Genomic DNA, 27,976 nt, shown 5'->3' on the forward strand with positions numbered 1-27,976 from the left:
CGCTGCTAACAAAGAACGCACTGTGTGCAGCAGATATAAGTGGAATGAAAAAGATAAGGGCAATTCCAAAAGAGTGAAGTAACTTCAGGAGGCGGCAGCCAAGCAACAGTGAAACCCACTGAGAAATCAAGAGAAATCACTGACAAGAATTATGTGCCTGGACCTGGGGATGGGATGATTTGTGGAACGGGTATAATTGGGAAGCATGAGTTGGGGTAGGGACCCTTTTCTGGAGGTGCCCAGCTCCAGCTGTGACTGAAGAACTATTAAAAGACTAATTGGAAACCTTCACTTGGACTTGGCATTCTCAGCAGGATCATGCAGTGAGACCTTGTTATGGTGCCAGCTGTGTGTAAATGTGTAACAATAAAAATTTAGTATTTACTGGATGTGAACTCCTTTTCCAAAGTTTAAGAAAAAGGTTTCCCCTATGGAGCTGAAGTGTCTGACTGATGTTAGAACATTAACTTTCAAAGTTACTTTTCTTCTTGAATTCTTATCTTAATGCTTATTTCCCATAAGCAGCAGCAAGACAAATTGTAAGAGTAATTTTAAGGATGACTCTTCCAGGAATATGACCTTGTATCAGGAAGCAGTTAACCAGAAGAAAAACTTGCTCCATTGTATGCTGATCAACATCCACTGCTCCTCTTCCCAATTAACTCCGTATTTTACAAGATACCCTGCATAAAGTCCAATGTCTCAACTAAGTTTTCAGGTGCTTGTTTTCTAACAAGCACAATATGCCCACAAACCCTTTCCTCTTAAAAGGAAAAAAAAACCCCAAACCCTAAACAAGGCAAATCCAAAGCTATTGCCTTAAATTTAATTTGGCAACAGTTTCTCTCAAAATCAGGAGAAAGAACAGCAATGTATATTGCACTTCATACAGTAACAGAAAGTATTTTCTGCTCTCTGGGAATCTGCTTCTGTAGGATTAATTTCTAACAACAAAATTCTGTAGGATTGTGAAGAACATAGGAAATATTCTTAAGAAGTTGTTAGTGGAAAAACCATCCCATGCATTTACATGCCTCCATGCTGTAACAGAACACACACACGTGAGCAGCATTACTGGAAGACATTCACCATTCCGATTTAAACCCACCACATGAGGGTTATGGCAGTGCTGGGCAAGGTCAGCCTCCCTGCAGGATACATGCCTTCAGGAGAGATCAGTTTGGAGCATCAGCTCTTGCTTTGCTATAGCTCTCCCATTCTCAAACCACCCCTCCAGAGCTTGGAAAGCAAGATCAGAAAACCCTGCCACCCCTCTCCACTAAGTCCTCAGAGCACCTGCACCAGCCAGGGCCAGTCTGAAGATAAAATTAAGAATGGCCCAGTTGGTCATCACCAGTAACAGAAACAAGTTCCTTGTCCAGCCCTGTCCTGTACTTCAGTAATTGTACTACAGCTGTTAAAAAAAGCTACAAGCTTTACTAGGAAACAAGGAATAATCGTACAGCAGGAGAGAAGCCTCCTGTATTGGCAATGAGCCAGCAGCCTTGGTAGTGTTGCACCATTTCTGGCACTTTACACATTCTAATCCCAATTCAGGCTGTAGGATGTTTACTTCCTTCCTCCCCATTAACCTGGTAGAAGACTTGGTAAAAAAAATAAAATTCAGGAATGGAAACCACTTAGAAAACTCAAGGGATTTTAATGACTGAATAAAGGAGGAACTACTGATTATTATACTTAAGTAGCAAACAAGTATTTTGCTATCAAAGCACAAGCTAAAGAATTTAAAGAAGCCACAAACATTAATAAGCCCAACATACAGAACTTTGAGTAAGAAGGCATTTTACACACGGGTTTATCAACACAAAACTGTTTTAATATTTATTAAATGACACAAAATACCTAGATAACAGACTCACTCTCTGAAAGGACATGTATTTACATTATTTACCAACTTAAGAAAGACTCTCTGTACCCATATCAGACTTATGAAACATAAAAAAGGTTTTGCTGCTCTTTGCATCGAAGGATGCAATGGTGATACATGCCCTGTTTGCAAGTCTGCATAAACTATAACTTTTTGATGCAGTGAAAAAGCACAATTTCATATCCTGGTAGCCGAGGGAAGAGGTTTCTGAAAAGTAACAGGGTTAGTTTTCTCCCCCACTCCAGACACACTCTGAAGAACTGTTATACAAAAAGTATATTACATTTTTGAATGCTGCTGTACTCTTACAATTTTAGTGTAACATTTCAAAGAAAATATTCTTCCTACTATATGAAATCACTAAAAAAAGTGGTATTTGAACATTTCTTTAGATGCACTTTTTTTGTGGTTGTTTTTTTTTGGTTTTTTTTTTAAAAGAAAGCATTGGGCAAATGATATGTCTGGGAAAAACTGAAAGGCTGAAAAAACCCAAAACCCAACCCCAAAAAAGAGCAGAGACCAAAATTCGAAGAACAGCTAAAGCAACGCAACAGTTTGCTTGGGTTTGGGGGATTTTTATTAACTATTTACTTTGGCACCTTTGTGTAAACTATAGAACAAAACAACACTTACAACACATTTGCAATTACAGCATTTAAACAAAATGGTCACTTTTCAAACCAGCCAAGACAAAAAAATAGTCCATTTATGGGTATAAAGATTAAAAAACCTAAAATATATATTTCTAAGAATAAACTGCAATTTCTTATGAACAAGGTGCTATAAACTGCATGCAAGAGTCAAGATTAAAAATGTGTGGCCAAACAGACAAGCTGTGTTCTAGCCAGATGAGCTGTGGTCCAAGCCCACTTTCATTTTTCTTACAGAGATATATATGGCTCAATAGGCAGGCACATGATCCCAGCAAGAAGTTGCAGAGTTGTACGGCTGGACAGTAAATCTTGGCTGCAGCTTTGTCATTAACCAGGAATGAGCGATTCCTTAGCAGAGAAGATGAACAAGTTCTTGGGGAAACCCCATGCAGATACAAGGAGAAGACTTCTCCCCTCCCCTCGCTCACCTCTTCTCTTGGCCTAGCCAGGGCTCTCAAAGTCCATTCTTTGGGTTGCTTTAACTAGATTGCCGCTTAGGGTCTGCCTCAGATCGTGGAACTCTGATGAGATTTGAGGACACTTTTTATGTAGTATTTTCTGCATTTAACTTACTGAAATGGATGGGATAAAAAATAAATAAACCTTCAGACCTTTCTGGTTAGGTTGACTGATTGCAACACACTTGTCTAATGAGGGAGGAGTTTCCCAAAAATAGGTGTTTTAAACATGTAGTGGTGTTAGATTTATATGCTACAACAGACTGAATGGAACCACTTCAATACTGATACTCATCACTTCCTGTCTCCCAAAGAGTTAAGTTTTATGCTCCTTCTCAGAAACACCTTTTTAAAAGGAATCTTTTATTGGCTAAAGATACAAAACACATACAACAAAAAGGAACACTGAATGCAAAGTACAGAATGTTTTGGGGAGCTGTTCTTTCCTCCCCAGTGGATCTCTATTTGAACTAATACTTAAAAGATTTGCAGGAGCAGTCTTCAAGTTTCTTACCAGATAACTCTACTGTTAGTATTTTTCTTGCAGAGGCAAGGGTGGTCCTGGATATTTACCAGTGATTATGCTGCAAAAGTGTCAAAGGATAAGGTAGATTTTCTGCAGATCACAAAGAGCTGTATGACAGTTAGTAGAAGGTGACAGCAAATAATTTAGTAGGAGAAAAAAAACATCATCATCTGTCAGCTGAGGGCTGCATATAAAAGAGCTTGAGAGAAAACACAGCTGGGGGAAATATGGAATTAAACAGTAAATCAGAAAAGCAATAAGGATGGGATGTATCAGATACAAAATACACACACATACACACACTCACCCTCTCTCGCACATGCACACCCCTGAATGTGGAATCACAGTGATAGAAGTTATAGATCATAGAGCGTTAAGTTACACTGCCACTAAACAAAAGTAACATCTTGCTTCCAAGAAATATCTGGTATTCCCCAGGACTATCAGCGCCTGAAAGAGGATGAGGTTTTTCATTGTGCTCTGCAACACAGCTGATGGTAGGTCTAAAGCCTGCTGGGTAAGGAAGAACTGTTACATGGAGGAGTTACCTTTTCTGCTGACACTCGCTCCCCCCATATATTCCTGGCACATGCTGCTATACCAATAAAAATAATGCATCTTGTTGAAACAAAGCTCTACATTCAAGTGACTTAATCTCCCATGTCTTATAAAGATGCAAAGAATGCTCTCTGGTCATCTAAGAAAATATATTTTAGATGCCTTATAGCAATACTTAAACTTTATATATGAGAGGTAGGCTTCTGGGTTCTAGGAGGCCTGCCACATCTAGGGCTGAGTTCTTAAAGCTTTAAGTTAAAGCAATCCAAAGCAGGGCAGACTTTAGAAGAGCTGCCCTGTCTAAACCTTGAGGTTAGTTCAAGTTTAGAATGTTGCAAAGCAAAACAAGTATTAAAATCCATTTGCAATTTTTGTTCTTACAGCTTTACCACAAGAACAGCGTGGCTTTTCATAGATACCTGTAAATAGATCTGCTTTTCTAGAGTATTGCTGCCAAGAGGTGAAGGCCTCCTACCCATGACTAGTAAAAACTGTCACTTTTTCCATTATGGCTGTTTTATGCTTAAAATTCCCAAAGGTGAACACTAAGTCTTATAGGCAAGCCATATAAATCTAATCTGAACTTGTTTTGTTGTAGCAGTTCTTCAAGAATGGTGTTTGTTTATATACAGTATATACGCCCACACTGCAAACTTTATACATTGTTTTATATTGGTACCATTTTGTCCTAATTATGACCAAGAATATTTTCCATTAGATCAGCAATAAGAATAGCTTGGCTTATTCCCCATTTTCCCTCCCTCAAGGGAAAAACCCAAGTGTGGGCATCAACCAAACCAATGGTATGTCACTAACTGAAATGCACTCTGTACAGTAAATTAAAAGTTTGCATGCAGTTTAAGCATTTTAAAGGCTATTTTCTTATATTAACCTCCTGCTTCCTTTTAAAGGTGTGAAAGACATCTGTCATATATCAAGGGACTCCTCTTCAGACCCAGAGACAAATGGAATCACAAAGACCAGGTACTTTCTTTCAGCTTTCTGCACATCTTACTAAATAACATGCAAAGAGTTCAACAGCATTCTTCTTAAAATGTAAATAGTACTCTTTAAATGGGCATGTTAACCACTGAAAGAAGTCCACTCTACTATACTTTTCCATTACACTGCTTTCATTCAATCATCGGTAGTATAAAAAGTCAATTAACGGGATCAACAGGCTAGTTTATCCACTGGCAACTGTGTATGACACCAAGTGTGCAGTAAAACAAAGGCCAACATATGTTTATGCAATATAGTTGTACTGGTTGGGGTTTTCTTTATCTCTTTCCATGTAGTCCCTGTCAATTAAGGATTCTATTCTCTTCTTAAGGTCAGCAGGCTGTAAAATAAAGCAGATGTCAGCATTATTACTCTGTAGTCAATGTTTCTCAGTTCTTTCTTTCTACTTAAGCCCAATATCCTTCCTATTTAAGATGGCTGAGGGAACAGAAATCACAGTTGGAAAAAAAACCCCACCCTTAAAACATCAAAGCTTCTGAAGTCTGCAATGTATAATTTGAAGAGAAAGTAACCAAATTAGCTTGTCACTTGCAGCTAAGCATAAACTTTTTACAGCAGGTAAAGATATTTATTGCTGTTTAAACTGAACTCTAAAGAGCTGCAATTCATGCACTATGTACCAAAATGTTTCTATTTCTGACTTTTACCTGGTAAAAATGGTACCAGTTTCAATTTATCTTGATGTAAGTTTTACAATGGTTTTGGTGCCCTATGAATTCAATGGGTGAAGGACTTCATAACGATGCCTCATGATAGAGTCAGAGAATGCATTTAAATCTGTTATAACCCCGCAAAGCCCAACTGCTGTTTATGCAATCCTTACAGGACTGCAGGGACAAACCCGCAGAATGAGATGGCAGTACTTTTTATCTTGCATTCTCATTGATAAGAAGCACTGTATATTTCAACTCTGAAGAGATTCATTACTGTATTTGAAAATCCATTTCTATTTGTACACAATAGGCTATTAATTTCATCTTGCAACTGTGGGCTTCGTTAGCTTTGAGACATTTACCAGTATCTAATTTTCATTCCATCTATATGTGTGTGTAAATATATTAACCAATGTCTGGGAAATGCACTGAACATTTACTGGTTCCTAATTTATTAACAAGTGTCAACCAAATTAAGAATCAAAACCAAATGTTCAAGGCCAAGTTGGATGGGGCTTTGAGAAACCTGGTCTAGGGGAAGGGGAGCTGGACCTAGATGAGCTTTAAGGTCCCTTCCAACAAAAAACATTCCATGATGCTATGAATTCTGCATTATGTATCTGAATAATTTTCTCCTTGTCCAAAAGAATGCATTGCCAGAACACTTCAATACAAGAACAAGGAGAGCTAGCTTCGCAGTTATTGCCAACACACTCTGGTTCTAAAAGCCTTTGGTAATAGGTTTTATTAACTTACTAAAAGCAAAAAAAAAAAAAAAGAGGTAATTTTCAGACAAGTGAATGCAGCTGGCACTTTAGGAAGTCTGAAAGCAAGTATTTGTCCTTCCCATTAGTACAAAGATGCATGTTTTGGACAGAAGCGCTGTTCAACTAAAGACAGCCAGGGAATACAAAAAGTAATAAAAGGTTTTCGAAAAATAAAAATCAGTACTACACCTTTACTGGGAATTTAAGCTGGTTGTAGACCTCCGACACAAGCAAGTTATGACTCAGCGTCTTGCGCATCTTCATGATTCGTACAATTGCAGCATCAATCTGATATTGCCTGTCCTGGAAAACTCTCTCTGTAGTGCTTGCCTGTTCCTCCACCTGAAGGATCCGTTTAGAAAAGTTTTAAAGGGAGCACTAGAACTGTCAAAACTATTCTTTATAGATCTAAGACTGTAAAATATCTGCTGTCAAATATCTGACAGAAATTCTTTAAAAATATGAATATTGTCTGTTAAAAAAAGCCTTTTTACAAGGAATTAAAATCTTTGCACAGATTTTATACTGGATGGCTGACAGGGAAAATGCACTGTGAACTTGTTTCTATGTTCACAAATCATTCAGTAAAGCTCCAGGGAATGATCAGGGGTGAAAAGAACATTCACTAATTTGAACTTCCCTTTAACAACCTTATTAGAGACATCTAGCATCACTGGTGTCTACATTAGTATGGAAGCACACATTTAAATCAGCAGTGGTAGACATATGCTGCCATCCAAATGATGTGTAATTTACAAAGATATCAGCATGTACATTACAACTGAGAGGAAAAAGCATGTAAATGGGCAGGCAATAAGATACTTAACCCAAGGATCTAAACCCCAGAGGATTAAAATGAATATACCGTTTCTTTCATCTGAATTTGGTTGATCTTTATCCTGAAGAGCTTATGTCTGAAATCATCATTACATGTGAATTTATCACCATCTTCTACATCTTTGCCTTTGGGGCTTTTAGTCAGTACTCTGGCTTTGCCGCAAGCCAGAGATTGAAGTGTCCTTCTCAGCTCTCCGTCCTCTAAAGCAGAAACAAGTTGTTTAGGTTTTTTTTAAGAAAGAATGCTTGGAAGTAGTCAGCTGTTTTCAATACCAACCTATCCCAGTGGCTTGTTTTATCTCCTCTAAACTGAACTCCTCTCCTTCATTAAACATGAGCAGCACCAGTGTCTGGAACAAGGAGACCTGAAGTTCTTTTTTTCCCTGTCACAAGGGAAATTAACAGGCATCACTAGGCTGGTTTTAATTTTTTCTTCTTTGGGGGTGGAAGGGGAAGGGAACACAGTGATAACAATGACACAGACACGCCTGCATGTCAATTATTTCACTTAAACGATGTGATTTAGTTTTTCATATTCTCAAATGGATAAAGAGCTACTGGTCACCTTGTATTACTATGAAATATAGAATAAGCTAGAGGTCAGAAAGTTAGACTATCCAGTGACAACACTCACATACACCAACTTACTGAAGACAAATCACAAAGCAGTGAGTGCTTAAAATTACAGTTTGAAAGACCTTTAAATCAATGTGCAACACAAACATTAGTTTAAGAAATACACCTATAGGATCTTTGAAATAACTAAGTTTGATTATATTTGTTTTACCATTAACATTTTAATAAAAACCAGAACTGGTAAGCATTCCTACTCCAAGATTAATTTTCTTGAAATATATTTGTGCCCATAAAGAAATGCTGAAGGGGAGTAACTGGCAGCCCTCTTGCAAACAGTTGTGTTCTGGTACAATCCAAAACTTTTCTCTGTTTCAGTAGTGAAAAGGTTACTGTAAAGATACTTAATGCTGTCAGTTGAATTAAAGTCATCCGTGGAACACAGCCTCCTCCTTTTTCTTCTCCCCAGTACAAAAATTAGTGCTATCTTTAATATGCAACTACACCCACTGGCTATTTTCCCCAAGCAGTAACCAACAGCCTTCCCCTTATTGATAAGAAATCAGATCTGTCTTCTTAGACCTTAATACATCCATTCCAGAAACTACCAACTCTGGAAATGACAGCAAAAGGTCAAAAGTTAAAAGTAATTGCAAGAACAGTGCTAAGTTTTCTATCATGGCACAAAACCCCTTCCAAATATATCCCTAAGTTACAATCCATACTCTGAATCAGCAAAGCAGCAGGAATAAGAGGAAGAAAATAAACTCACCTCTTTAAATTCTGCTTTTAGTACACAGTGTCCTAATGTTGACTGCCACTGAAGTTTCCTACCACTGTGTTTTCCTAAATAAAAGGTCTTGAAAATCTCCTGAAGTTTTACCATCTAAAGAAAGAAAAAACCCAAAACACTAAAACACAATTTCTACTTTAAAATAATTCTTCCCTCTGCAATCAAATGAGCCATAAGCAAAGGCTCAGAAAGATAAAGGGAACTGCAAAAAAAGAAAAACTATTTAAAGAAGACACTTCTGTGTGCTTCTTTCTAGAGAACACATGCATATTTCAAACCCAGCTGCAGCTGACATCAAGATGCATTACTGATAGGTGGTATAATATGTCTGTATTCATTACCTCAGGGGGCAAATGGACCTCCATAGGCACATAGGTTGGCCAGTAACCCATAGTCAGAATATTCACTGTCAGTTCAATGTTGCCAGGGACATTCTGATTTTGCATATACTGCAGAAAGAAACAAAGTAAACTGAAATAATTCAATACTTATTGAACATATTTCAGGTAGATCTGAGGAGTCAGAGTACAGAAGAAAAGTAACCTTGTGATGCCTTTGCTGTATAAACTGCAAGTTACATATATGAAAAATAAGATTAAGAAAAAGCACTTTTCTGAAGTTCTAAAGGCACTTCCATACAGAAAGAAAACAGCAAAACAAGTGTTTTAGTAGGCTGATGTGAAGATGAACCCAGATATGTGTGAATGGATGAAAGGTTAAAATTTGCTTGTAATCAAAACATTACAGAACCAAACTTACTAGCCAGTTCATCAGATATAGTGGTATATAAAACGTTTTGTAAGTTTACAGTTCTTTTATTACTGCTGGTGGTTTGGAGGTGTGTGGGTGTTTATTTATAAGAAACTTCTGGTGTCAGGTTTTTTGCTTCATTGTTCAGGAAAACCATTAATAAATGCAGTAAAACATTAAAAAGCACAGGCAGCACAGAATTAAGAAATAGATTCTGACTGATTTTCAGTAGAGACTGTTTTCCCAGTTGGGCTTTTGTCCACTGCTTTCAAAAGCTATCACCTACAAAGTCTTTTTCTCTTTAGTGTAAGAATATTACAGGCAATGGGAATAATTCAAAAGAAGTTTAACTTAATTGCAATAGAAATGTACACAACTGAAGACACCCTGTATGCTCTCATTAGGCTTTCTGAGAATAACTAATTCAAAAAGCAAGTAAATGAAGGCACCATGGCAGGCTTTCCCACAGTACCTGTTTAAACTGAATCATTATGTCTTTTGAAAGCTCCATATCTTTAAACATTCCTTCAAGTTTGCTGGTGAAAGCAGCTCCACATTCTATAAAAGAGAAAATTTAAATCTTAAAAATTAGTCTATTTTCAACACCACAGAGTAGCTATTCTAAGTATCAGAATGTACTTTGAAGCAAGACTACCTATTTCAGCATATGTTCTTACCTAAAGTCCTGGATTCTAATTAAGATACTGAAAAAGGTTATAAACAAGGGGGGAAATGTTTTAATGTGGCAGCTATTTTGCAACCCAATTTTTTTCCACATGGACATGATGGGTCATCCTAGGACTCCACCTGCAACCTGTCACTTAGACAACAGTTCTGATCCTTACCAGCTGCCTGCCAAACTGTCTCTTAGAATAAGATCAAGTTCTAACAAATCTTACTCTCACCATCCAGAGACTCCATCCTACAAAACAATGAAGACCAAGCCAGAAGATTGGTAGCTGGGAGTTCGATGTTTCAAGTCCTTACACAGAATGAGTAACAAGAAGAAGTCATCAATTCTCTGAGTACATCACTGACTTAGCAGGGAACCTCAGCTCTGTCCCACTTTCATCTCTTGACTTTTGACTATTGCTGCTGTAATTACAAAACTAAAAGCAAATGAGTCTCTTTTAAAATCCACCAGTCATTCAAGATTTGCACACCAGCTCACATACAAGGGAATTACCAGCAGCATTTCTAGGAAGGCCTGTTTTTAAAAGATGACTATTTTAAAAGAAAGCAAGCTGAGAGACAGACATTTACCATGTTTGAGTTTGGAAAGCATTGATTTTTCAGCATCCACTGACGCACTCTTCCCAACTAATAGTCTCTTTGCTAGATCTTTTTTATAAAAGGCCTCAAAGACATCTTTTCCTGTAAAAGATGAGATTTGACAGTGATCACAAATCATTGTTTGTTTCATACAAACCTTACTTAACCCCAACTAAAAGCTTAGTAAAGCTAAGAGGAGCCTTAAACAGCGCTATACCAGCAAACTGCATCTACAGAGATTGACCACTTGAAAATGCAGATTGCAAAAAAAATTTCAAAAATACCTTTATGTTACTGGTTAAACAACTGTACCCCCACAAAAACCCCTACAACTTACCATATATGAATCTAAATATGATCATAATTTTATCCAGCATTTTTTCAAGTTCTTCATCAGTAGCTTCTTTGTTGCCTGCACGAAGCTTTGAATCTACATATTTAGCTAAAAGTATTGAGGAATAGAAAGTTTAACAAATGGTGAGTATCACAATGGAACAATAGTTTATTTTTTCTACATCTAATATTGTAAAATCTTTTGGAAATGTAAATGATCCTGAAATCACCTTCAAATCAGTTTCATTGCAGCTAACTTGATATATTTTAATAGAGGCTATAAAGTTCTAAAAACATTACAGCCTAATCTCTTTTTTCAGATAAGCAATTACTCTATCATGACTTTATCAGTGTAAATAGTGTTAAAAAAAAGATTCCTGTGCATATAAAAAAAATGTCCTGGTCCATCTTATGATCTCAAAGCAAAAAACTCATCACTGGTATAGACTGACATGGCTATAATAGAAGCAAAAAGATCAGAATTAAAATATGTAAACCAGTTACTTAAATGCGGAATTTCTCTAGCAGATTACTGTTCGGTTTAATTTCAGATGGTCTGGTAAGCACATTATAGTTAGTGAATTAATTTTAAAAAGGGGGGGCAGAAAGCATTACCCCACAAGCCTAACAACACAACAGACTGCAAGGCAGGTATTATTCACTGTGTGGGGAAACCATTAAGGTATTCAAAGTGCAGACAGCCAGGCCTGTAATGCACACATCTGTAAACACTGTTCTCTGCAAACAGGGGCTCTGTCCCTGTAAGATGAGGTAAAGGGAATCCTCATCCCTCTTCACTTTTATATATTAAAACATAGCTATGTAGAGTCCCTCATAGCCCTGTGCACATGGTGCTGGTAGCACAGTTACGTAAGCTTCTGAAAAAGTCAAATTACTAGCAGTATGCTTACATCTGGACACCAGTCACTTGCTGGAATGCCCAAATTCGAATGTTCTTCACTTTTCTATAGCCTAGCCAGTGAACTGCTGAACAGAGCTTGTTCTTAAATGTTTAATGCTATTTTATGAAATGGTTCACTTGCATAACAAGGCACAACAGTTCCCCAGTTTGACAATGCACTGTGTATAACGTCTTTAACATGCAACTCCATCATATCCCATCTGTAAGCTGCATCAGCAACTCTCTCTTGTCCCCCACCAAAATTCTCACATGGAAAGAAACTGAAGAAAAATACCTATGAGTTCAGCTGGCTTATTTGGTCTTTTGTTAATGAATGTTTCAAAGGCTTCTTTCATGGCATTTACAAACTTCTCATTCTTGAGAAAGCACACATCAATAATATGGTCAACTTTGTCTTTAAAATCAAGTAGTTCTTGGACCATGGTTTTGTCTTTTTCTGGATTAATTACTATGGTGCTACCAAATGCCTGCAAAATAAAACATACCTTTCAATTAGCCTGAACAATGAATTTAAATTACAAGACTTCTAAAAGCCCAAGTTATCTTTGTAATGTCTTGTTTCTGGTATTCATATTAGTTCCACTAGCACAACATGAGTAGTTTACTATTATTTACTTTATAATCATTCCTAGACCTTGTCTGTTGATTCAAAACCAATCTATGAATAAGTGAAGTGATTCAGAACTGCCTGAATAAATAAACTTAAGCATGACAAAAGTAACATACTGTTTTTAAACAACTCTATTCTCAGGTTTCACCCACTTAAAGCTCTCACTAAACTCAGTTTTATTTAAGAGTACTTTCTGTGACAACATTTCCACTGAGTAATAAGATGAAACATCTGAAGTGGTATTTAGGTGCTTTTTGAACTTAAAATGGTTGGTGACTTAAGCTACCACTCATTCTACCATGAAATTTTACCAGGGAGAAGACAGAAACATTCTGCCATTACCAAAATACCTATTGGAGAAATACGGTTGTCCCCCCAACTAACTATAAGCCATTTAAAACCTCCAAATTTATTTGGAGTTCAGTAGTTCAACTGAATGTTCAGTATTTTCTTCAACATGGCTAGAGCAGTTACTGTACTTTTCCTAGTACAGTTTCAAAAGCTGCCTGTTAAATATATGTCTATAAGCAAGTAGTCTTTGATTCTTACTAAAATGCAACAGTTCATCAAGATGACTCAAGTATCTGTGTATAAACCCCATTGAGACAGTAGTGGTGTCTGTTCCAGAGTTCTAGGAACAGTACCTTTATGTACTCAATCCAGTGTTGCAAGAGAACCTGTACTCCACCTCTCACACGGCTGAACAACTGATACAGAAGAGACAAGTCCTGAATCCGGTTTTCATCAAGAAGGTGGTTTAAACCTGCAAATGACAGAATTTCAGTAAAAGTGAAAATCAGAGTAATTCAAAGAAAGCGCAGCATATTATTACAGAAGGGGCCTCTTCAAAGCTAGTTTTTTTTAATCAAGCAATTAGTGGTTTTCTTTTTTTTTTAAGCTACCTAATTGCACTGTGTATCTTAGGCTACAGGTACTTTACATACCACAATACCTTTGCTTACTTCGGCTTTACTATTCCCTAAGATTTGAGACTTTTACACTACCAATCTGTAGGAAAGGTTCCTTGGAAAGACAGAACTCTGGGTATCAGTTCCAGCTGTAAAATAAGATTTTACAGATACTTGAAGGCAAGCAGCTTCAAGAAATAGCTTCATCTTTCACTTTTTAACATTTGGGCAGAGAAGTCCTGATGCTCCACAGCAAGGTTCTAAGAAAGTAGACAGGTAAACGTTGCAAACTTAATTCTTCTCTCAATAAAGAGTCTGTTACAGATGTGCAGAAGATGCTCACAAACCTGCTTCATCTATAATCTGTCTTGAAAGGACTTTGTAATTTTCCTTTATCATTCAATCCTTCCTGCACCCATATCTATTTCCAGATTATCCCTCAGTGCAAGAAGGTCACCTGACTCCACAGACTATTGCAGAACAGAGGCAACATACTTCATGGCTCAAATTTTAAGAAAAAGCTGCTTTTTGTAAGCAGCAAGTAATCAAATGTTTCTCCATCATCTGAAGGCTACTCGGAGATAAAGGTACCTCCAAGTCTTCAAGATGCTGTTTAACACACTGAAATCAAGAATTCCCTGTTACAGTTTTTCTTTTGCTTTTCTGTGTATCTGAAGACAGCACTGTCTCTCCTTTCTTCTGACAAGGAGAATGGTTATCTGCCCTCTTGCAAAATAGTCAATGCTATTTCATGAACTGAAAAGTTCATGAGTAGCAAAGGGCATTAAAGAATGGCATAGCTTGTGTCCTCTCGCAGCACCTGGATCTGCCACTTTATTTTTCAGCACATTATTGAAAGCACCAAAGCAGTAATTAGAAACATTTCTATAAAGAAAGATTACCTTTCTGAAGAATGGCTGTTAAATGTTCACCTAGAAGCTGCTTCTCTACAGTAGCAATTAGTGGCTTCCTAAAGAAAAAATGTTTAGAGTTATTTTTCCTTTTTCTGTTATTGACAGTTTTAAATCCTTTTTTAGAGATAATGTTAAATACACTTGTCATTGGGAGTGCTCTATTTATCTGTGGCCAAGGACCTAAAATGATTTATACACATATTTATTCTTTTTCCTCCCCAGTAAGCAATTTTTTTTCTGTTTGCTGACTGGCTGCTCTATGTGACCTCTAAGGAGCTGGACAGTGATTCCATCAGTGAAGAAACTGGGCAAAAGTCTGACAAAGAATTTACCATCTCCTGTTCTGTGAGAGGAGACTCACGTCTTGGGAGACAAACCAAGGAGAAAAAAAACCTCATGAGTCAAGAGGTATTAAAACAAAATAGGGAATTGGCCACAAATAACGGTGTGGAAGAAGGAAGCCACTAAACAAGCCAAATGTTTTTAACAGCTGAAGAAGAAAGGAAACAAAAATGTATGAGAAGATCCTCTCGGAGAGATCCTTTGTGCCTGCTTTTTAAGCTGCCACCACTTGCTCAAAGAGTTTTGTTCTATTAGTGACCTACATTTTCTCTCAGACACAACAGCTATGGCTTTATATTAGAGAACATTTCTCCTGTCCTACCAGTCATGACCTTCGCTTGACTGTGTTACAGGAAATCCTGTCTCTAAGTAGGAAGACTGAAGACTGACACTACTCAGTAATTTCCCAGTCTCCATAAATAACATGCAAATATTTTAATGTAAATATTCACTCTTTAGCTTTAGAATTCTCTGCCCCAGGTGCTATCTTTTTCAGATCGGATGGTGCTCAATTAATCGCATTTCATCACAAAAGAGACCTTTGGACTGGGGGTGGCAGCCTGTTTTTTTCCAACCAAATGACCAACAGCACTTATGTCAAAATAGAAGCAAAGGATATTAACTGTGTCAGCCAATACAGTGCTTCACTGTAAACAAGGAATTGTTGGAAGTGAGAAGCATTTGATGGTCAGTCAATAACTGAAATAAACTGTAGCTATCAGATGGCCCTCAACAGAAGAGCCAAATGGCTAATAATACCAAGCAAAACTGCACTTACTGTGTGCTCTGATCTAAATAAGTGATTATCCTGTCTGCTTCTTCTTCCAAGCGCTTGTTGACATGGTGAAGATATTCTGGAACCTGAAAATGCCAGAGTAGTTTCGTATGTTAAAAAAAAAAAAATATTAAAAAGAAATAAATCAAGGGGTGTGTGTGTGGGAAGACAGTACTGGTCTGACAGCAGCAGTTCTAAGCAGAAATCATTGGCATTGTGATTGAAGTCTGCACGTGAATTTCCTTTTTCAGAGTACCATAAAACATAAAGGTCACATTATTGCCCCGTATACTGGCTAATGCAGCAAAACAGTTCCTTTTCCTGACAAATACTTGGTCATTAAACATAAATATTGTTAAACATTCAAAATACCTCTCGTTCCTGCATAAGCCTCTGTCCCTCTGCTGCATACAGACGGTTAGTCTCTTCCAAGAATCTATGTTCGAAAGAGTCTTGATAAATCTAGGGAAACAACATGATAGCAACGCAGGGTAAAACTTACTGAGCATTAAATAAGAATCAGAGCTCTTTACCAGTTTAAAAGTGAAACAAGTTTACTCACCTGTAAGTCAGAAAGCATGCTTAGAAGGCTTCGCAGTAAACTCCTATCAATAGCCTCACCATTTCTTTCCCTCTCAATCAGGAGAAGAATGCCATCGATAGTTTTGTTCTGAACTTTCTGATCACTGATTATATGAGTTCTGAACAATTCTAGACCCATATCCCTAGAAAGAAAATACTGTTCAATAAATTGCATGAGAATCAAGCCAAATATATATATATATATACACACAGAAAATTTTATCTGGATCAAATAGAGAAGCCAATAAATGCTAGCATTCTTCAAATTCCTAATTCCCCTTTCCCTGAATGACTGAAGACACACACATAAACATTAAAATAAGCTGTGACAAAGCATCAACAGTAAGATACAGATTTTAAAGACCAAAGCACATATTTTTCCCTAAATGACCACCTAATTTTCCAGTGTCTTTATTTCTGAGTTGGTTGGCAGGATGATGGAAACTGAATGAACAGCACCCTTCACAAGAAAAGGATCATGTCACCCAAGGTCCCAATTCCATGGTTAAGGTGTTGGATAATTTTCTTTGTCCATCCCTTTCTAATCTCTAATTCTTAGCCATAGTTTAGAAGTCAGTGATGTGAAAGTCAAGGATTTCTGCTTTGGGCATCCCAGTTAAAACCTTCCATTAATTTGTAACTGTGAGCTGGGACACTTTTAGGAAAAGCCAGAACCTGCATCCTCCATCTCCAGTCCTTCAATCTCTGGCAAGGTAATTTAGGTAGTACCCAAGGCACTGTAAGGCATTTGCTAATTATTAAAATAGTGGGGGGAGCAGCACAGAGGTTGAGTCCATAGGAGAGTAACTTCTTTTTATTCTAGGTAACTTCTTCCTTTGCAAAGTACTTACAGAACTTTGAATACTGTGTATGTTAAAGCCAATAACTGGTTAACCCAAACCCTTGCACTTCAGTTGTTAAACAGGCCCTTTCCTTTAAGTGTGCAAAAGGGAGGTTGATATCTACCTAGCTGAAATTTGCTATCACAGCTATTCTAGAAGAATCCTGTAACTCAAGGCAAATAAACTTAAAGTGATATCTCCCTTTGCAGCAGGCATGTACGCATTCACTATTTAATGTACAGGTCACTATAAGAAAATCAGCAGGATACATGTGATAATTTAAATATCCCCCCAAGTAATTTTATTCTTTGTGCTCTTACCAAATAGATGGCAGCATTGAATTCTGAAGTACGTATGTTCGGTCCAAGAACAAAAAGATACTTCTAATCATAATCTATTATGAGAGAGAATAAAGAAACCCCACAATCATTTTACTCTTGAAACTGAAAAGCAACACAGATCATGCTCAACAACAACAAAAATACCCACTGACAAGTTTCAGGCAATGCTTTCTTAGACACTGTTGATTTAAGATATTCTGCCAGTCTCAGTGAGATGATCTGTGTGACATTTATCATCTTTCTCTATCAAAGAACAGCTCCTTTTATGATAGGCATAAAAGGAGACAGGACTGTATAGAAACAACAGTTAGGAGTTGGGGATGTGTGGGTTAAAGATCAGACCAATCTGTCAAAAAACACACTACATACAAGTATTTTCAAGGCTTGATTTCTGACAAACTAGGTAAGAGTTGTATTTCACCATGAAGCCTTATGTAAATTTAAAACAACATTTCAGAAGCAAGATACATTTGTAAAGGAAAAAAGTTAAGCAAAACATAGGCTGACTAGTAAACTGGTTTTCTTTAAAAAGACAACAAACTTACCATTTGTCTGCAGTGATCTTGCCAACATTTGTCTATTTTCTTTAGAAAAAGGACACTATCCAATGAATCCATGAAGAAATAATTAAGGAAATTATGATTAACAGATAGTGTTTGCAATGAAATTAACCAACATTATTATTTTTTTAAAGACACTTAACAGAGCACAACAATGTCACCTGCTCCCAAAAAGAACGAGTTAACTTCATGCAACATACTTATTTTTAATGAGAGTCCTTGTGTTAATAGTGAGAAATCAAAATGATTCAAATGTTTTAACAAAAAAAAGGACTGAAATACTTTTGAGTGCTTTGTCTAATCCTCCATCCCTGAGGAGTGGAACAAATATGTATCCCCACACCTCAATTACCAACAATTCACAACAGATTTAAGAGCCACCACTACACAGCTACTGTAACGTCAGCTCATGTTGAGATAACCTTAAGAGATAAATTTTGTCCTTGAAATTTAACTTTTACTCAGCTCATTGCATAGTTTTGGTACTATTAATATCCACTTAATGGGATCTCAGTCTGATGCAACTCAAAACTTTTGAAAAGAAAACATTTTGATTCTTAGGCTCTCTAACACTGTATGCTGTCAGACCACTAGCACTTGTCAAAAAGAAAACAAGAACTACTTGCTGGAAGACTTTCCTGTTTACCTGAGCATGGCAAGTTCAGTGTATATAAAGGCATGAGGTGGTAAAGCCAATACAGTCTTTTTAAGCCTTGCTCTAAGTTTAATATGAGCTTTTGTGATAAGTCAAGCGTTCCACAAATACCAACGAAACTTTCTCATAGACTTTCTCACAGCTTACAGACATAAAGGAACTAGTAGTGTTCTCTGAAGTCTCACAGAAAACTAAAACTTTATTATGCAAGAACTAGGAATTCAGAACTAGTCAAATCCATCGCTAGCAGGTAAAAACGCTCCAGCTTGTCAACAGCTGAAAAAAGGATATTCTCTGAATTGGTGAATTTGTGCTTTAATGTGGTCTTCACAGATCTGTCTTAATTGTTTGTACAAGTTTGCAGAGATCTTGTAGGAGCAGAGATTTTCAACAGCCTGAAGTAAAGAGAAACAGATACTAAGAAATCTGTTTATATGATGCTTGTAAGTGGTTTTACAAGGAAACAGGAAAAAAAACCCAACCAAACCAACCATGGAATTCTTCTGCTTCTTGCTCAAAAATCTACCAGCTTTTAATTGTAACAGAGTTAAATGCTGCATGCAAAACACCAGATATGAAACTACAGTGGTAATAAGAGACAAAGGAAGGCCATGTCCTGAACAGCTTACAGTTTATTAATTTCAGTTGGGAGTACTGATACCTCATACAGAACTGCAGGGCTTGCGTCTCTAAGAATACGTTTGTTAGTTTAATATGTTCCAGCAGCTTGCTGGGTTTCATACTTCAAAGCAGACACTTAAGGTCTTAATTTTATTAACTGCTGTGCTCTGCAAGTCACACCAATACTAGTAGAAAAGCACTGCCAGTGTTAATTTGTTTTGCAGTTCTCTCCTTGATTAAGCTTCCCTCATCCCCAAAAGTACATATATACACACATATTTTATATATATATATATATATATCTCCATCCATCAACCCCTTGCCTGGATAAGTTGTTGTACTCCTGAACAACTTTTGTACTAAAAATTCTTTTTGTTAAGGCTCATTTTCAGAACTACTACATTCCAGATGTGTGCTGTGACAAAACTCAGATTTCTAGATCATAAGTAAGTATTAGAAGATTTTTTGCTGTGCTTCACAGCGAGAAGTGAAAATAATGTGTATCTGTCTCAGAGACTGCTCAAGCAAACAAGTATTCTTAATCCCTAAGTGTAACTCAAGACTTTTCCAAAATGAATACCAATTGCCCAGATTTGGAAAGCAACTTTAACTCTTTGCAGACTGATGAAAGACACAATATGCAATTATTCTGTAAAACACCTGTAGAAGCTAGAAAGAAGTATAATGCCTTTTGATTTTATCTATTTTTTTTTTTTTAACGGAAAATACTTCAGTTGCCAGTACAACCAGCTCACAGGAAGAAAAGGTTTGAAAGCAACTGCAGGCAACCATGCAGGGACAGCATAGTTCAGACATACACAGAGCAGATCTACTCCATTACACTGAAGTCCCTCAGAGTATTTCCCAACAGTCCAAATAGGAGCCACCAGCAAACAGTAAGCAGCTATCACTAAAAGCATAGCAGGAATCAAAACAACTAAACAAGAAGTTCCTCAGTTTATCCTAGGATATCAGTCTCAGTATCAACAGTACACAACTTTCCAGAGCAACTGCACTACAGCTAATACTGACTCTAGGACAGAGAGGAGCCAAAAAACACAAACACAAACAAAAAAACCCTCCACAAAACCCCAAACCCCACAACAAAACCAACCCACACAACAGAAACCACAAAAGAAAACCAAACCTGCATAAGCTTACTGTCAGAAACAAATGAATACAGCAAGAAAGTGAGTATGCCAGGTAAGACTAAACCAGGTCTAAATGATGATAATTAAGAAAGCCAGAGTTATCACTGAAGTGTACAGGTCTTAGTATTTGGAAATAGCAACAAATTCAACTCTCAGTCTTAACACTGTAAGAAACTCCAAGCAAATACAGTGATGTGATAGGAAAACATATTCTACAGCTTGCTGTTCAAAGTAGGTTATGGACACAGCTTAACTCTATTCTGCTGCTGTCCCCGCAGGGCCAGGCTCTAGATGGAACAGCAGCAAAACCAGAAATAACCACTACTCTCATTTTAGGAGAAAATGGAGATAAACCCACTATACTTCAAGAGCCTCATTATACCCCCAGTAAGTGCAATAAATGCACTTCTTCTTTTCTCCCATTTGATTTGGAGGAGCTGGGAAGATGAACATTTTAGAACTTGCTGGTTGCCTGCACAACCACAGCTCTCTCGCTTCTACCTATCAGTCCTGGACACCAGTGGCCACTTTGCCATACTTCACCTATCTCAACTACCAACATTTTTGTAACCGCTGTCTATCAAAGAAAGTACAATTGACACATACTGCTCCAAATCCTTAAAAGGATTAGCCTCTGCACTGCAGATGGACAAATGCATTCCATTAACTCTGAGTGAAGTAAGTTAACATCTATTAATATACACTTACATTTATGCAGTGATCGTATAAAGCTGTGCTTTTGCATTTGTGTATCAGAAACCCCCTAGTGTTAAACACACATCTGCTAGTATTGAGTGTTTGAACATCAAGTGCAAAACTTCTGCATCTTCACTGGTAACATCCATAGAAATATTTTGTGAATTCTGCTTAATTGGCACTTTTTTTTTTTTTTTTAAGAGATTAAACTTTCTAAAAACACTGATACAAAGCCTTTTACTAACATTTGCTCTGTGGCGCATAACACCCCTACTGCAATATTATGCCTTCCAAATTTAGTTACTGGTGTTACATAATAACAATATATCAAAAATTCCCAAGAACTTTAGGGGGTCTAGTTCACAAAATTATCTTGTTCTAAATTAGGGGAACAAAGCCTTCTGATTAGGGAATCTGTGCCCTAAAGATGGTCACAGCATCTGATGGCAAAGAATCATATTGCCTTTGGGTAAGATATATTCTGTTGTTGGGCTTTTTTGGTTGGCTCTCCATCCCACCAAACAGCAGCATCCACACTTGGGTTTGTGTGCTGGGGAAAAGAACTGAACACAGCTTTGATGAGAACAAAAGCAGAAACTCCAGAAGTAGTTAACTTTGTGATTAAAAAAAAAACCAAACCAACCAAATGAGCAAAACCAAACAAAAACTAGGGAGCTGGTAGCAAAGATCTAGATCTCTATTTTCTGGTACTAATTTAGGGAAAATTATTTTAATAAAGAAGCTTTCAATCCTGTAGCAGTTCAACCACTCAAAGATGTGTATCACTTCTCTAGCTGAGGAGGAACAAAGCAAGTATGAATCTAGTGTCCCACAAAGAAATAAAGCTTCGAAATGTTTGCCCAGTGCGATTTTCCAGCACAGAGCAGAGTTAAACCAAACTCAAGAAGTTTGATTCCATCAAAAAAACCCTAGTATCTTATTTTAAGGTGTGCAGCACAATTTCTGCAGTTTCCCTCTACGTCTGGATAATGGTGTCTGCCAAGGCATATTTGGCATCAGATCCATTTACCAAGCAGCTGTTCAGAAATGACATTAGTTTAAATAGCATTTAAAAACACTAGTGATTCCTATTACTATTTTTAATCATGGCATTTATTTTTAGATTTATTGAAAAAAAAAATCTAACTTGTTTGCACCCTATTTCATTGAAAAGGAAGTTACTGCAGTGTTAAAATTAAGGTTGAAAAGAAAAAGGTGCCTTTTTTTTTTTTTTGGGGGGGCATAAGCAACAGAAAATTAGGCCTGTGATAAAAGTGAGCAGCAATGTAAGTGATAATTGTGAAGCAGAAGCAAGGCTTTCAGTGGAACTCGGTATTTTTAAACAGTTTTGGATATCCTTCAAGTATTTAATTACCAGTTATTTGCTCTGTTGTTCAATCTAAAGTAATTTACAATACCAGCCAATACAGTGGGTTGTCATTTGTTACTAGTTTCACAAGTTTTGCAGAACTAACAATACTGTGCATCATCCTGACAAACTGTTAAAAGTTAAGTGAACATTATAAAAGATTAATTTGAGCTTAGAAACGTACTGGACTGAGGAACTTGGTTCCATGAGAAGTGGCAATTTATCCTCCCCTAAGTCTGTCCCCAAACCTTGGCAAACACAATTTTTCTTCCCAGCTTTTCTGAGAAATCTGTCATATCCAAATACAACTTGAAGGACAGGGGAAGAGACACTACAAACAGATGGAGAGAAAGCTATATACATACAGAGGAATAAATCAAACAGCCAACCAGGCTTTAAAAGTAGAGTAAAAAGTGTAAGTGCTTCTTAATACCTAACTAAAGCAGTATTGTTGCTAGGCCACTAAAACCACAAGTACCATGATGTTAGTAGGGAAAAGGTGAGGAGGGAGAGAGTCTCCCCAACACATTCAGCTGAAAAAGCAGAAGTGGAGCTTGTAAAAAAAAAAGTTAGGAAATGCGGTTCAAGTCTGATGACTTCCTGAAACATTTAGGGCAAAGCAGTCAGAGCTGTTTCTGGGAATAAAATTTGACTCTCAGTTGTTAGAATAGACAGAATACTGATTGATAAGAAAATCACAACCAAATCAAAATAACACAATTCATGGGGAAAAATGGTCTTCTATTTACTTTTAGGAAGTAAAATAAAATGTTTCAGTTTCTAAATGATTTATGATCCTCAGACGAGAACAGATGTTGCCTTCAGAAAAAGGATTATATTTTAATATAAAATCATCTTTTTCTTACCTAAACACCAATGTTTTAGGATTTCATATTTCTCCTTTAGCAGCTACACACTATAAACCCTGAAACAGTAAAGGGAATACAGCTCCTTGCCTTATTTAATTCTTGTCAGCTGTTGCAAGTGAAACCATCTCTTGGACTGTGTTTGACAAAAGCAGCTACCAAGCAAAATCTCATATTCTTACCGCTGTATCAAGCCAAGAAAAAAAGCCCAACAACAAAGCAAAAAGCTCTACCCCATTGCTCTTACTTAAAGCACTTACCTGATAGAGCTCCTCTAAATTGTACTTAATTGAAGTACTGTTCTGGATAGCTTCTACAGCTTCTTTCAGTTTTTGCCAGGTTTCATCTGTGTAGTTTTCAGGCAATTTGGGTTTATCTTTAAAATAAATGAGAGAGAGTTTGAAAATTCTTTAGAAAAAGCAGATGCATTAAAAAAATTCAGCATTGCTCTTCACATACACATCACAGCATCTGTAGCCCAAACAGGACATGTGATTTATAAAAATCACAATACTGTGTCTGAACAACCCAAGAAGGGATAAAAGCTAAAAAACAGCAAGAATGATCTACACCTTCATTACGCTTTTCCTCTACAAAGACAACACAGCTAAAAAAAGCCAAAAATGATGTGGGTTACTAGATACAGTTGTGTATAGCTGCCTTTTTTCTTTTTTTTAATTTACTGCTCATTAGCTCTACTCTGTACTAACAGATGGAAAAAAAAACCTTGAGAAACACACATGGAAATACTGTAATTATAATATAGGCTTTATGGTAGCAAGAAAAATCATCCTACTTACAAATAATCCAGTTACGTCTCTCTTGGCTTTGGTCAGGGGATTTTTGTTAAGAGTTAAGCTCTCTTTTAATGTTCAAATACCTCAAGCTTCACAAATTTGAATCTTTCTATTATTTTTCTCAGACTCTCAGGGGCATCTCTAGATGCTATGCAGCAGCTTCAACAGGACTAAAACATTTACAACAAGCTAAGAAAGATTCTTCAAGTCACAGCCATAGAATACAAGGACTATCTTAAAATTCTCTGTGTTCTCGTAACTAAAATGACTATTTTTAGTTCTAATAAGCATGTTCCCAAACAGAGAAGGAGGAGAAAATTTAGGGAGGAAGGCACATTCATATCCATGCCACCAACAGGTGAAAGTGGCACAGAGTTTATACTCTATTGAAATTGATTTTTACATACCTGAAGGTAAAAAACAAATTGTAAAGCTTTATGATTTCTCTAGAAGTAACAGAGAGAGAAGTTTGTTGGGTTTATTTTTATCCTCCCAAGCATTTCCCTACAGTATTGGCAACATCCCAGCATTAACCGTATTATAAGAATCTGGAGAAACTAACTACAAGTAAGACTTGCTTGTTTTTACTAGCACCTAATGAGTATGCTACTCAGCAGTAAATACCATGATTCTGCATTTTAGGAAGTTAGTTAAGTTGTGAAGTATGTTACTGCTATCACACTAAGATAAAGGCAACAACCTTAAAATGAGTATTCAGTTTAGCATTTGAGAGTAAATAAAAAGCAAAGCTGGTAAATTCCCAAGACAGCCTTTTTAAACAAGTGATTCAAATACCAATTCATAAGTGATGGTGATCACAGCACCATACAATCCATGACATTTAACAAATATTTTAAACACGGAAAGTTGACTTCCCTTATAGATAATAGTGTACAAGTAACAGAAGAATGGCCTCTATTGCTCACTATCATGCATCATAACTATGAAATTTAAAATAATTAAATTAAATGATAATGACATAATGGGCAGACAACATTTCTGAGAATTACGAGGACCTTAGAGCAAAAAGTTACACTGTGAACATGAATTGCTGTAAAACATCACAGTGGCTAAAAGAATCCTAATCCTTAACTTATATGATGTCTCCACTGAACATTTCTATCAAATTTGTATTTAGAAATAATTTTTAATGCCAGTAACATCTTTCACCCTCCACCAACCCAAACACATGGGGAAAAAAACCCTCAACCCAAGCAAACAAGCTACCAGACTATTTTAGAAGATAACAAGAGGCAGGAAGTAAGAAAGCCTATGATTTCCTCATCTTTATGGGGAATAAACTGACAGAAGTTTAGCCAAGCTTTCTGCCTATTTGTGGTTTTAGTTGCTAAAAAATGAAGCAGCATCACCACAGAAAAGTTTAACTTCTCTGCTTCAGTTGGTCTCTAGTAACAATATTTGAAAGTCTCAAACATTTTTTGAGAGAATTTATAAAATAATGTAAACTTGTAAAATGAGAGTACGTTAAGACAGAAAAGACAAGAAAGAGTTAAATAATAAAAATCACAGCGAGGATACTGCAAGGAAAACACTCAGCAAAAATCTGAACTACCTACTTTAATGGCAAGTGGGGAAACCAGAAAGGAAATCCGCCATAATAGCCTGATAATCACCTTAGTTTCACCGTTAAAACTAAGCACAGGCAGATTAACCTATAAACAGACAACATGGATAGATGCAAGGCATCTATAGTTTCAGGCCCAATTTTAAAGCAAAACCCCCACAGCCTGTGCAAAGATTTATCATACACTGGACTAAAATATATATATACATACACTAAACCTTGAATTAGGATTACTAGAAAAGAGGAATCAAACGTTAGAAGTTTGAATAAAAGTCATTTACACACTTAATGTAGTAAAAGCTTTCGTCTAACATAGAAGTTAAGGCCTCCTCAAGAGACAGAGTGAAAGGAGTCTGAAAAATAATCCCAAGCAGCAAAGTGCAGCTCAGGATGTGTACATGACTGGGCAAGTATGCATCATAAGACATTATTCCCCCTTTACATAAGCATAGAAACATTCATCACAGAAAAGCATTTCCTGTAAAACTTGGAGCTATTTGAAAGCCAACCGGTTTTCACGTTGGAAACAAAACACAAAGGTGAACATCAGCTCCCCATAGGTTGTGACAAATTATGGCCTGTTACCTTTAAAGTTCTTGATCACTAATTTCTTAGCGGAGCCAGGTTTACTGTTGGCGAAACTGGAAACAGTAGAGGAGGCAGCTTTGGTCAGGCCATTTGCATGGTGCCCCACAGCCACTGACGAAATTAAAAGGCTTTTATTTTTGAGCTGTTGTTGGTGCTGCTGTTGCGAAGAGGCAGCAGGAGAGGAGGATGAAGAGGACTCTTCAGCCATCTTCACATCGAGTCCAACAAAATCCACGGAGTCCTCAAAGCGCAGCTTCTTCTGGAGGTGATGGTTAGAAGAGGCAACCCCTGAGGAGGAGCACGAGGAGGTGGAGATGATGGAAGACGACGATGAGGTGGTGTTCTTGGAAGGAGAAGAGGTGCAGGAAGAAATGGAATCAAATTCTTCTCTTTCAGAATTGCTGTTGCTGCTGTTATTTAACTTTCTCTTCTTGCAGGAGGAGCTGCTGCTGGTATTACCATCAGTGGCAGGTCGGACCTCCTGGGCTGCAGCTGGGGGGTTGGGGGAAGAGAAACCTGTGGGAAACATGAACACACAGAAGTGAACAGGCTGAGGGGCATCAAATCCTTGTGATGTGACAAAGAGAGAGAGAGAGTTTGAGTCAGTCTCTGCTCGGTGTCTCTCGAGGGGATCTTTTAACTCCTCTCTCTCATCAGTATAGTCCTTCCGTCTTCCCTCTCCGTCGCTTTCTTCTTTCTCGAAGGAATCACTTTATCTTCTCTCTTCACCTTTTCTTTATTACTTTGTTTCTTCACGTAGTTGGTCTCTGCTTTCCTGCTTTTACTCCCTTCTCAGCGGAGCCTCTCTTGTTCTTGCCTCTCGCCACCCACTAGTTCAATTCTTATCTCCAATACCAGTATCTCTCCGCGGCTGCCCGCTCCCTCGGCTTTTCCTTTCGCTCCCCTTCTGCTCCGGCCGCCTCGTCTCCTCCGAGCAGCAGCGGGGAAGGCTGAGCGCGGCTCCCTCACGCCTCGGCTCCAGCCCCTCGCCCCACACACCTCCCACTGCCCCACCGCCGCCCGGCCCGCTCTCCCCCCGCGGCCCGCTCTCCTGGGGCTCCCGCCTTCCCCCCTCGCTGCCGCCTGTTCGCGCTGCCTGAGGGGGGACGGCCCGGCCCGGGGCTTGTTATTGTCAATACACGGCAGAGAGGGAGACTAAAGATGGCGGCATATCCGGTCGCCGTGCATGCCGGGGCGCGGCTGCCCGGAAGCGCGGCTGGGCAGTTCGGGTAAAGCGGCGGGCCCCACCTCTGGTGCACAGCCCCGCTGCCGCCACCACCACCCCCCGCTGCTTCCCGCTGCCCTCTGGCCTACCGGAAGTGATCATAATTGCCGGCCGCTTGTAACGGCCGCGCTCGTTACCCCGTCCCGCAGGAAGGGGACGTGGCTGCCGCACTTCGTGTGGCGTGAGCGCAGAGGGGGCGGGGCCTGGCAGGCTACCGCGGGACGCGGGGCTTGGCCCTCGTCGCGGTCCGTATCGGGGGCATGGGGTCCGGTCCCCTCCCTTCCCATCCGTCAGCGCGGTGGGTCCCGGCTGCCGCTCTTCTGTCGGTGACCGCTGCTGTGTGCTGCGGCTGAGGTAAATGCGGGGCCCAACCAGGTCTGTCAGAGCTGGGGCCGGGGTCTGGGCCTGAGCCTGAATGGCAGCGGCGGTCTGCGAGCTGGTTCTGGGAATGATTTTCCTTACGCTGCTGTGTCACCGATCACTTAGTATCAACTTTTTAACATGATTTAAATATATATGTGGACTTGCACTGCGCTAAGGCCT

The 27,976-nt window shown here is 38.2% G+C and overlaps 1 protein-coding gene across 2 annotated transcripts; it reads right to left on the reverse strand.

Annotated features, from left to right (window-relative positions):
- Nucleotides 1–1,700: 1,700 nt before the first annotated feature.
- On the reverse strand, nt 1,701–27,873 carry CUL4B (cullin 4B). Of its 2 annotated transcripts, XM_080624515.1 has the most exons (21): nt 27,523–27,873; nt 26,206–26,724; nt 23,499–23,614; nt 18,827–18,930; nt 17,866–17,935; nt 17,300–17,373; nt 16,118–16,280; nt 15,928–16,017; nt 15,559–15,641; nt 14,427–14,494; nt 13,261–13,379; nt 12,281–12,473; nt 11,089–11,193; nt 10,743–10,853; nt 9,952–10,037; nt 9,071–9,178; nt 8,709–8,822; nt 7,641–7,746; nt 7,392–7,564; nt 6,716–6,868; nt 1,701–5,425 (listed from the first exon to the last, which is right to left on the reverse strand). In XM_080624515.1, the coding sequence occupies exons 1-21, from the start codon at nt 27,533–27,535 to the stop codon at nt 5,330–5,332; spliced, it is 2,664 nt and encodes an 887-aa protein (XP_080480641.1). In that variant the 5' UTR covers nt 27,536–27,873; the 3' UTR covers nt 1,701–5,329. The 2 variants fall into 2 exon arrangements, with proteins under 2 accessions (XP_080480641.1, XP_080480640.1); XM_080624514.1 differs by lacking the exons at nt 8,709–8,822; nt 27,523–27,873 and having other exon boundaries at nt 1,702–5,425; nt 26,206–27,219.
- Between the last annotated feature and the right edge of the window lie 103 nt (nt 27,874–27,976).

Source organism: Psittacula echo (assembly GCF_963264785.1).
Source record: "Psittacula echo genome assembly, chromosome: 8".
NCBI lineage: Eukaryota > Metazoa > Chordata > Aves > Psittaciformes > Psittacidae > Psittacula > Psittacula echo.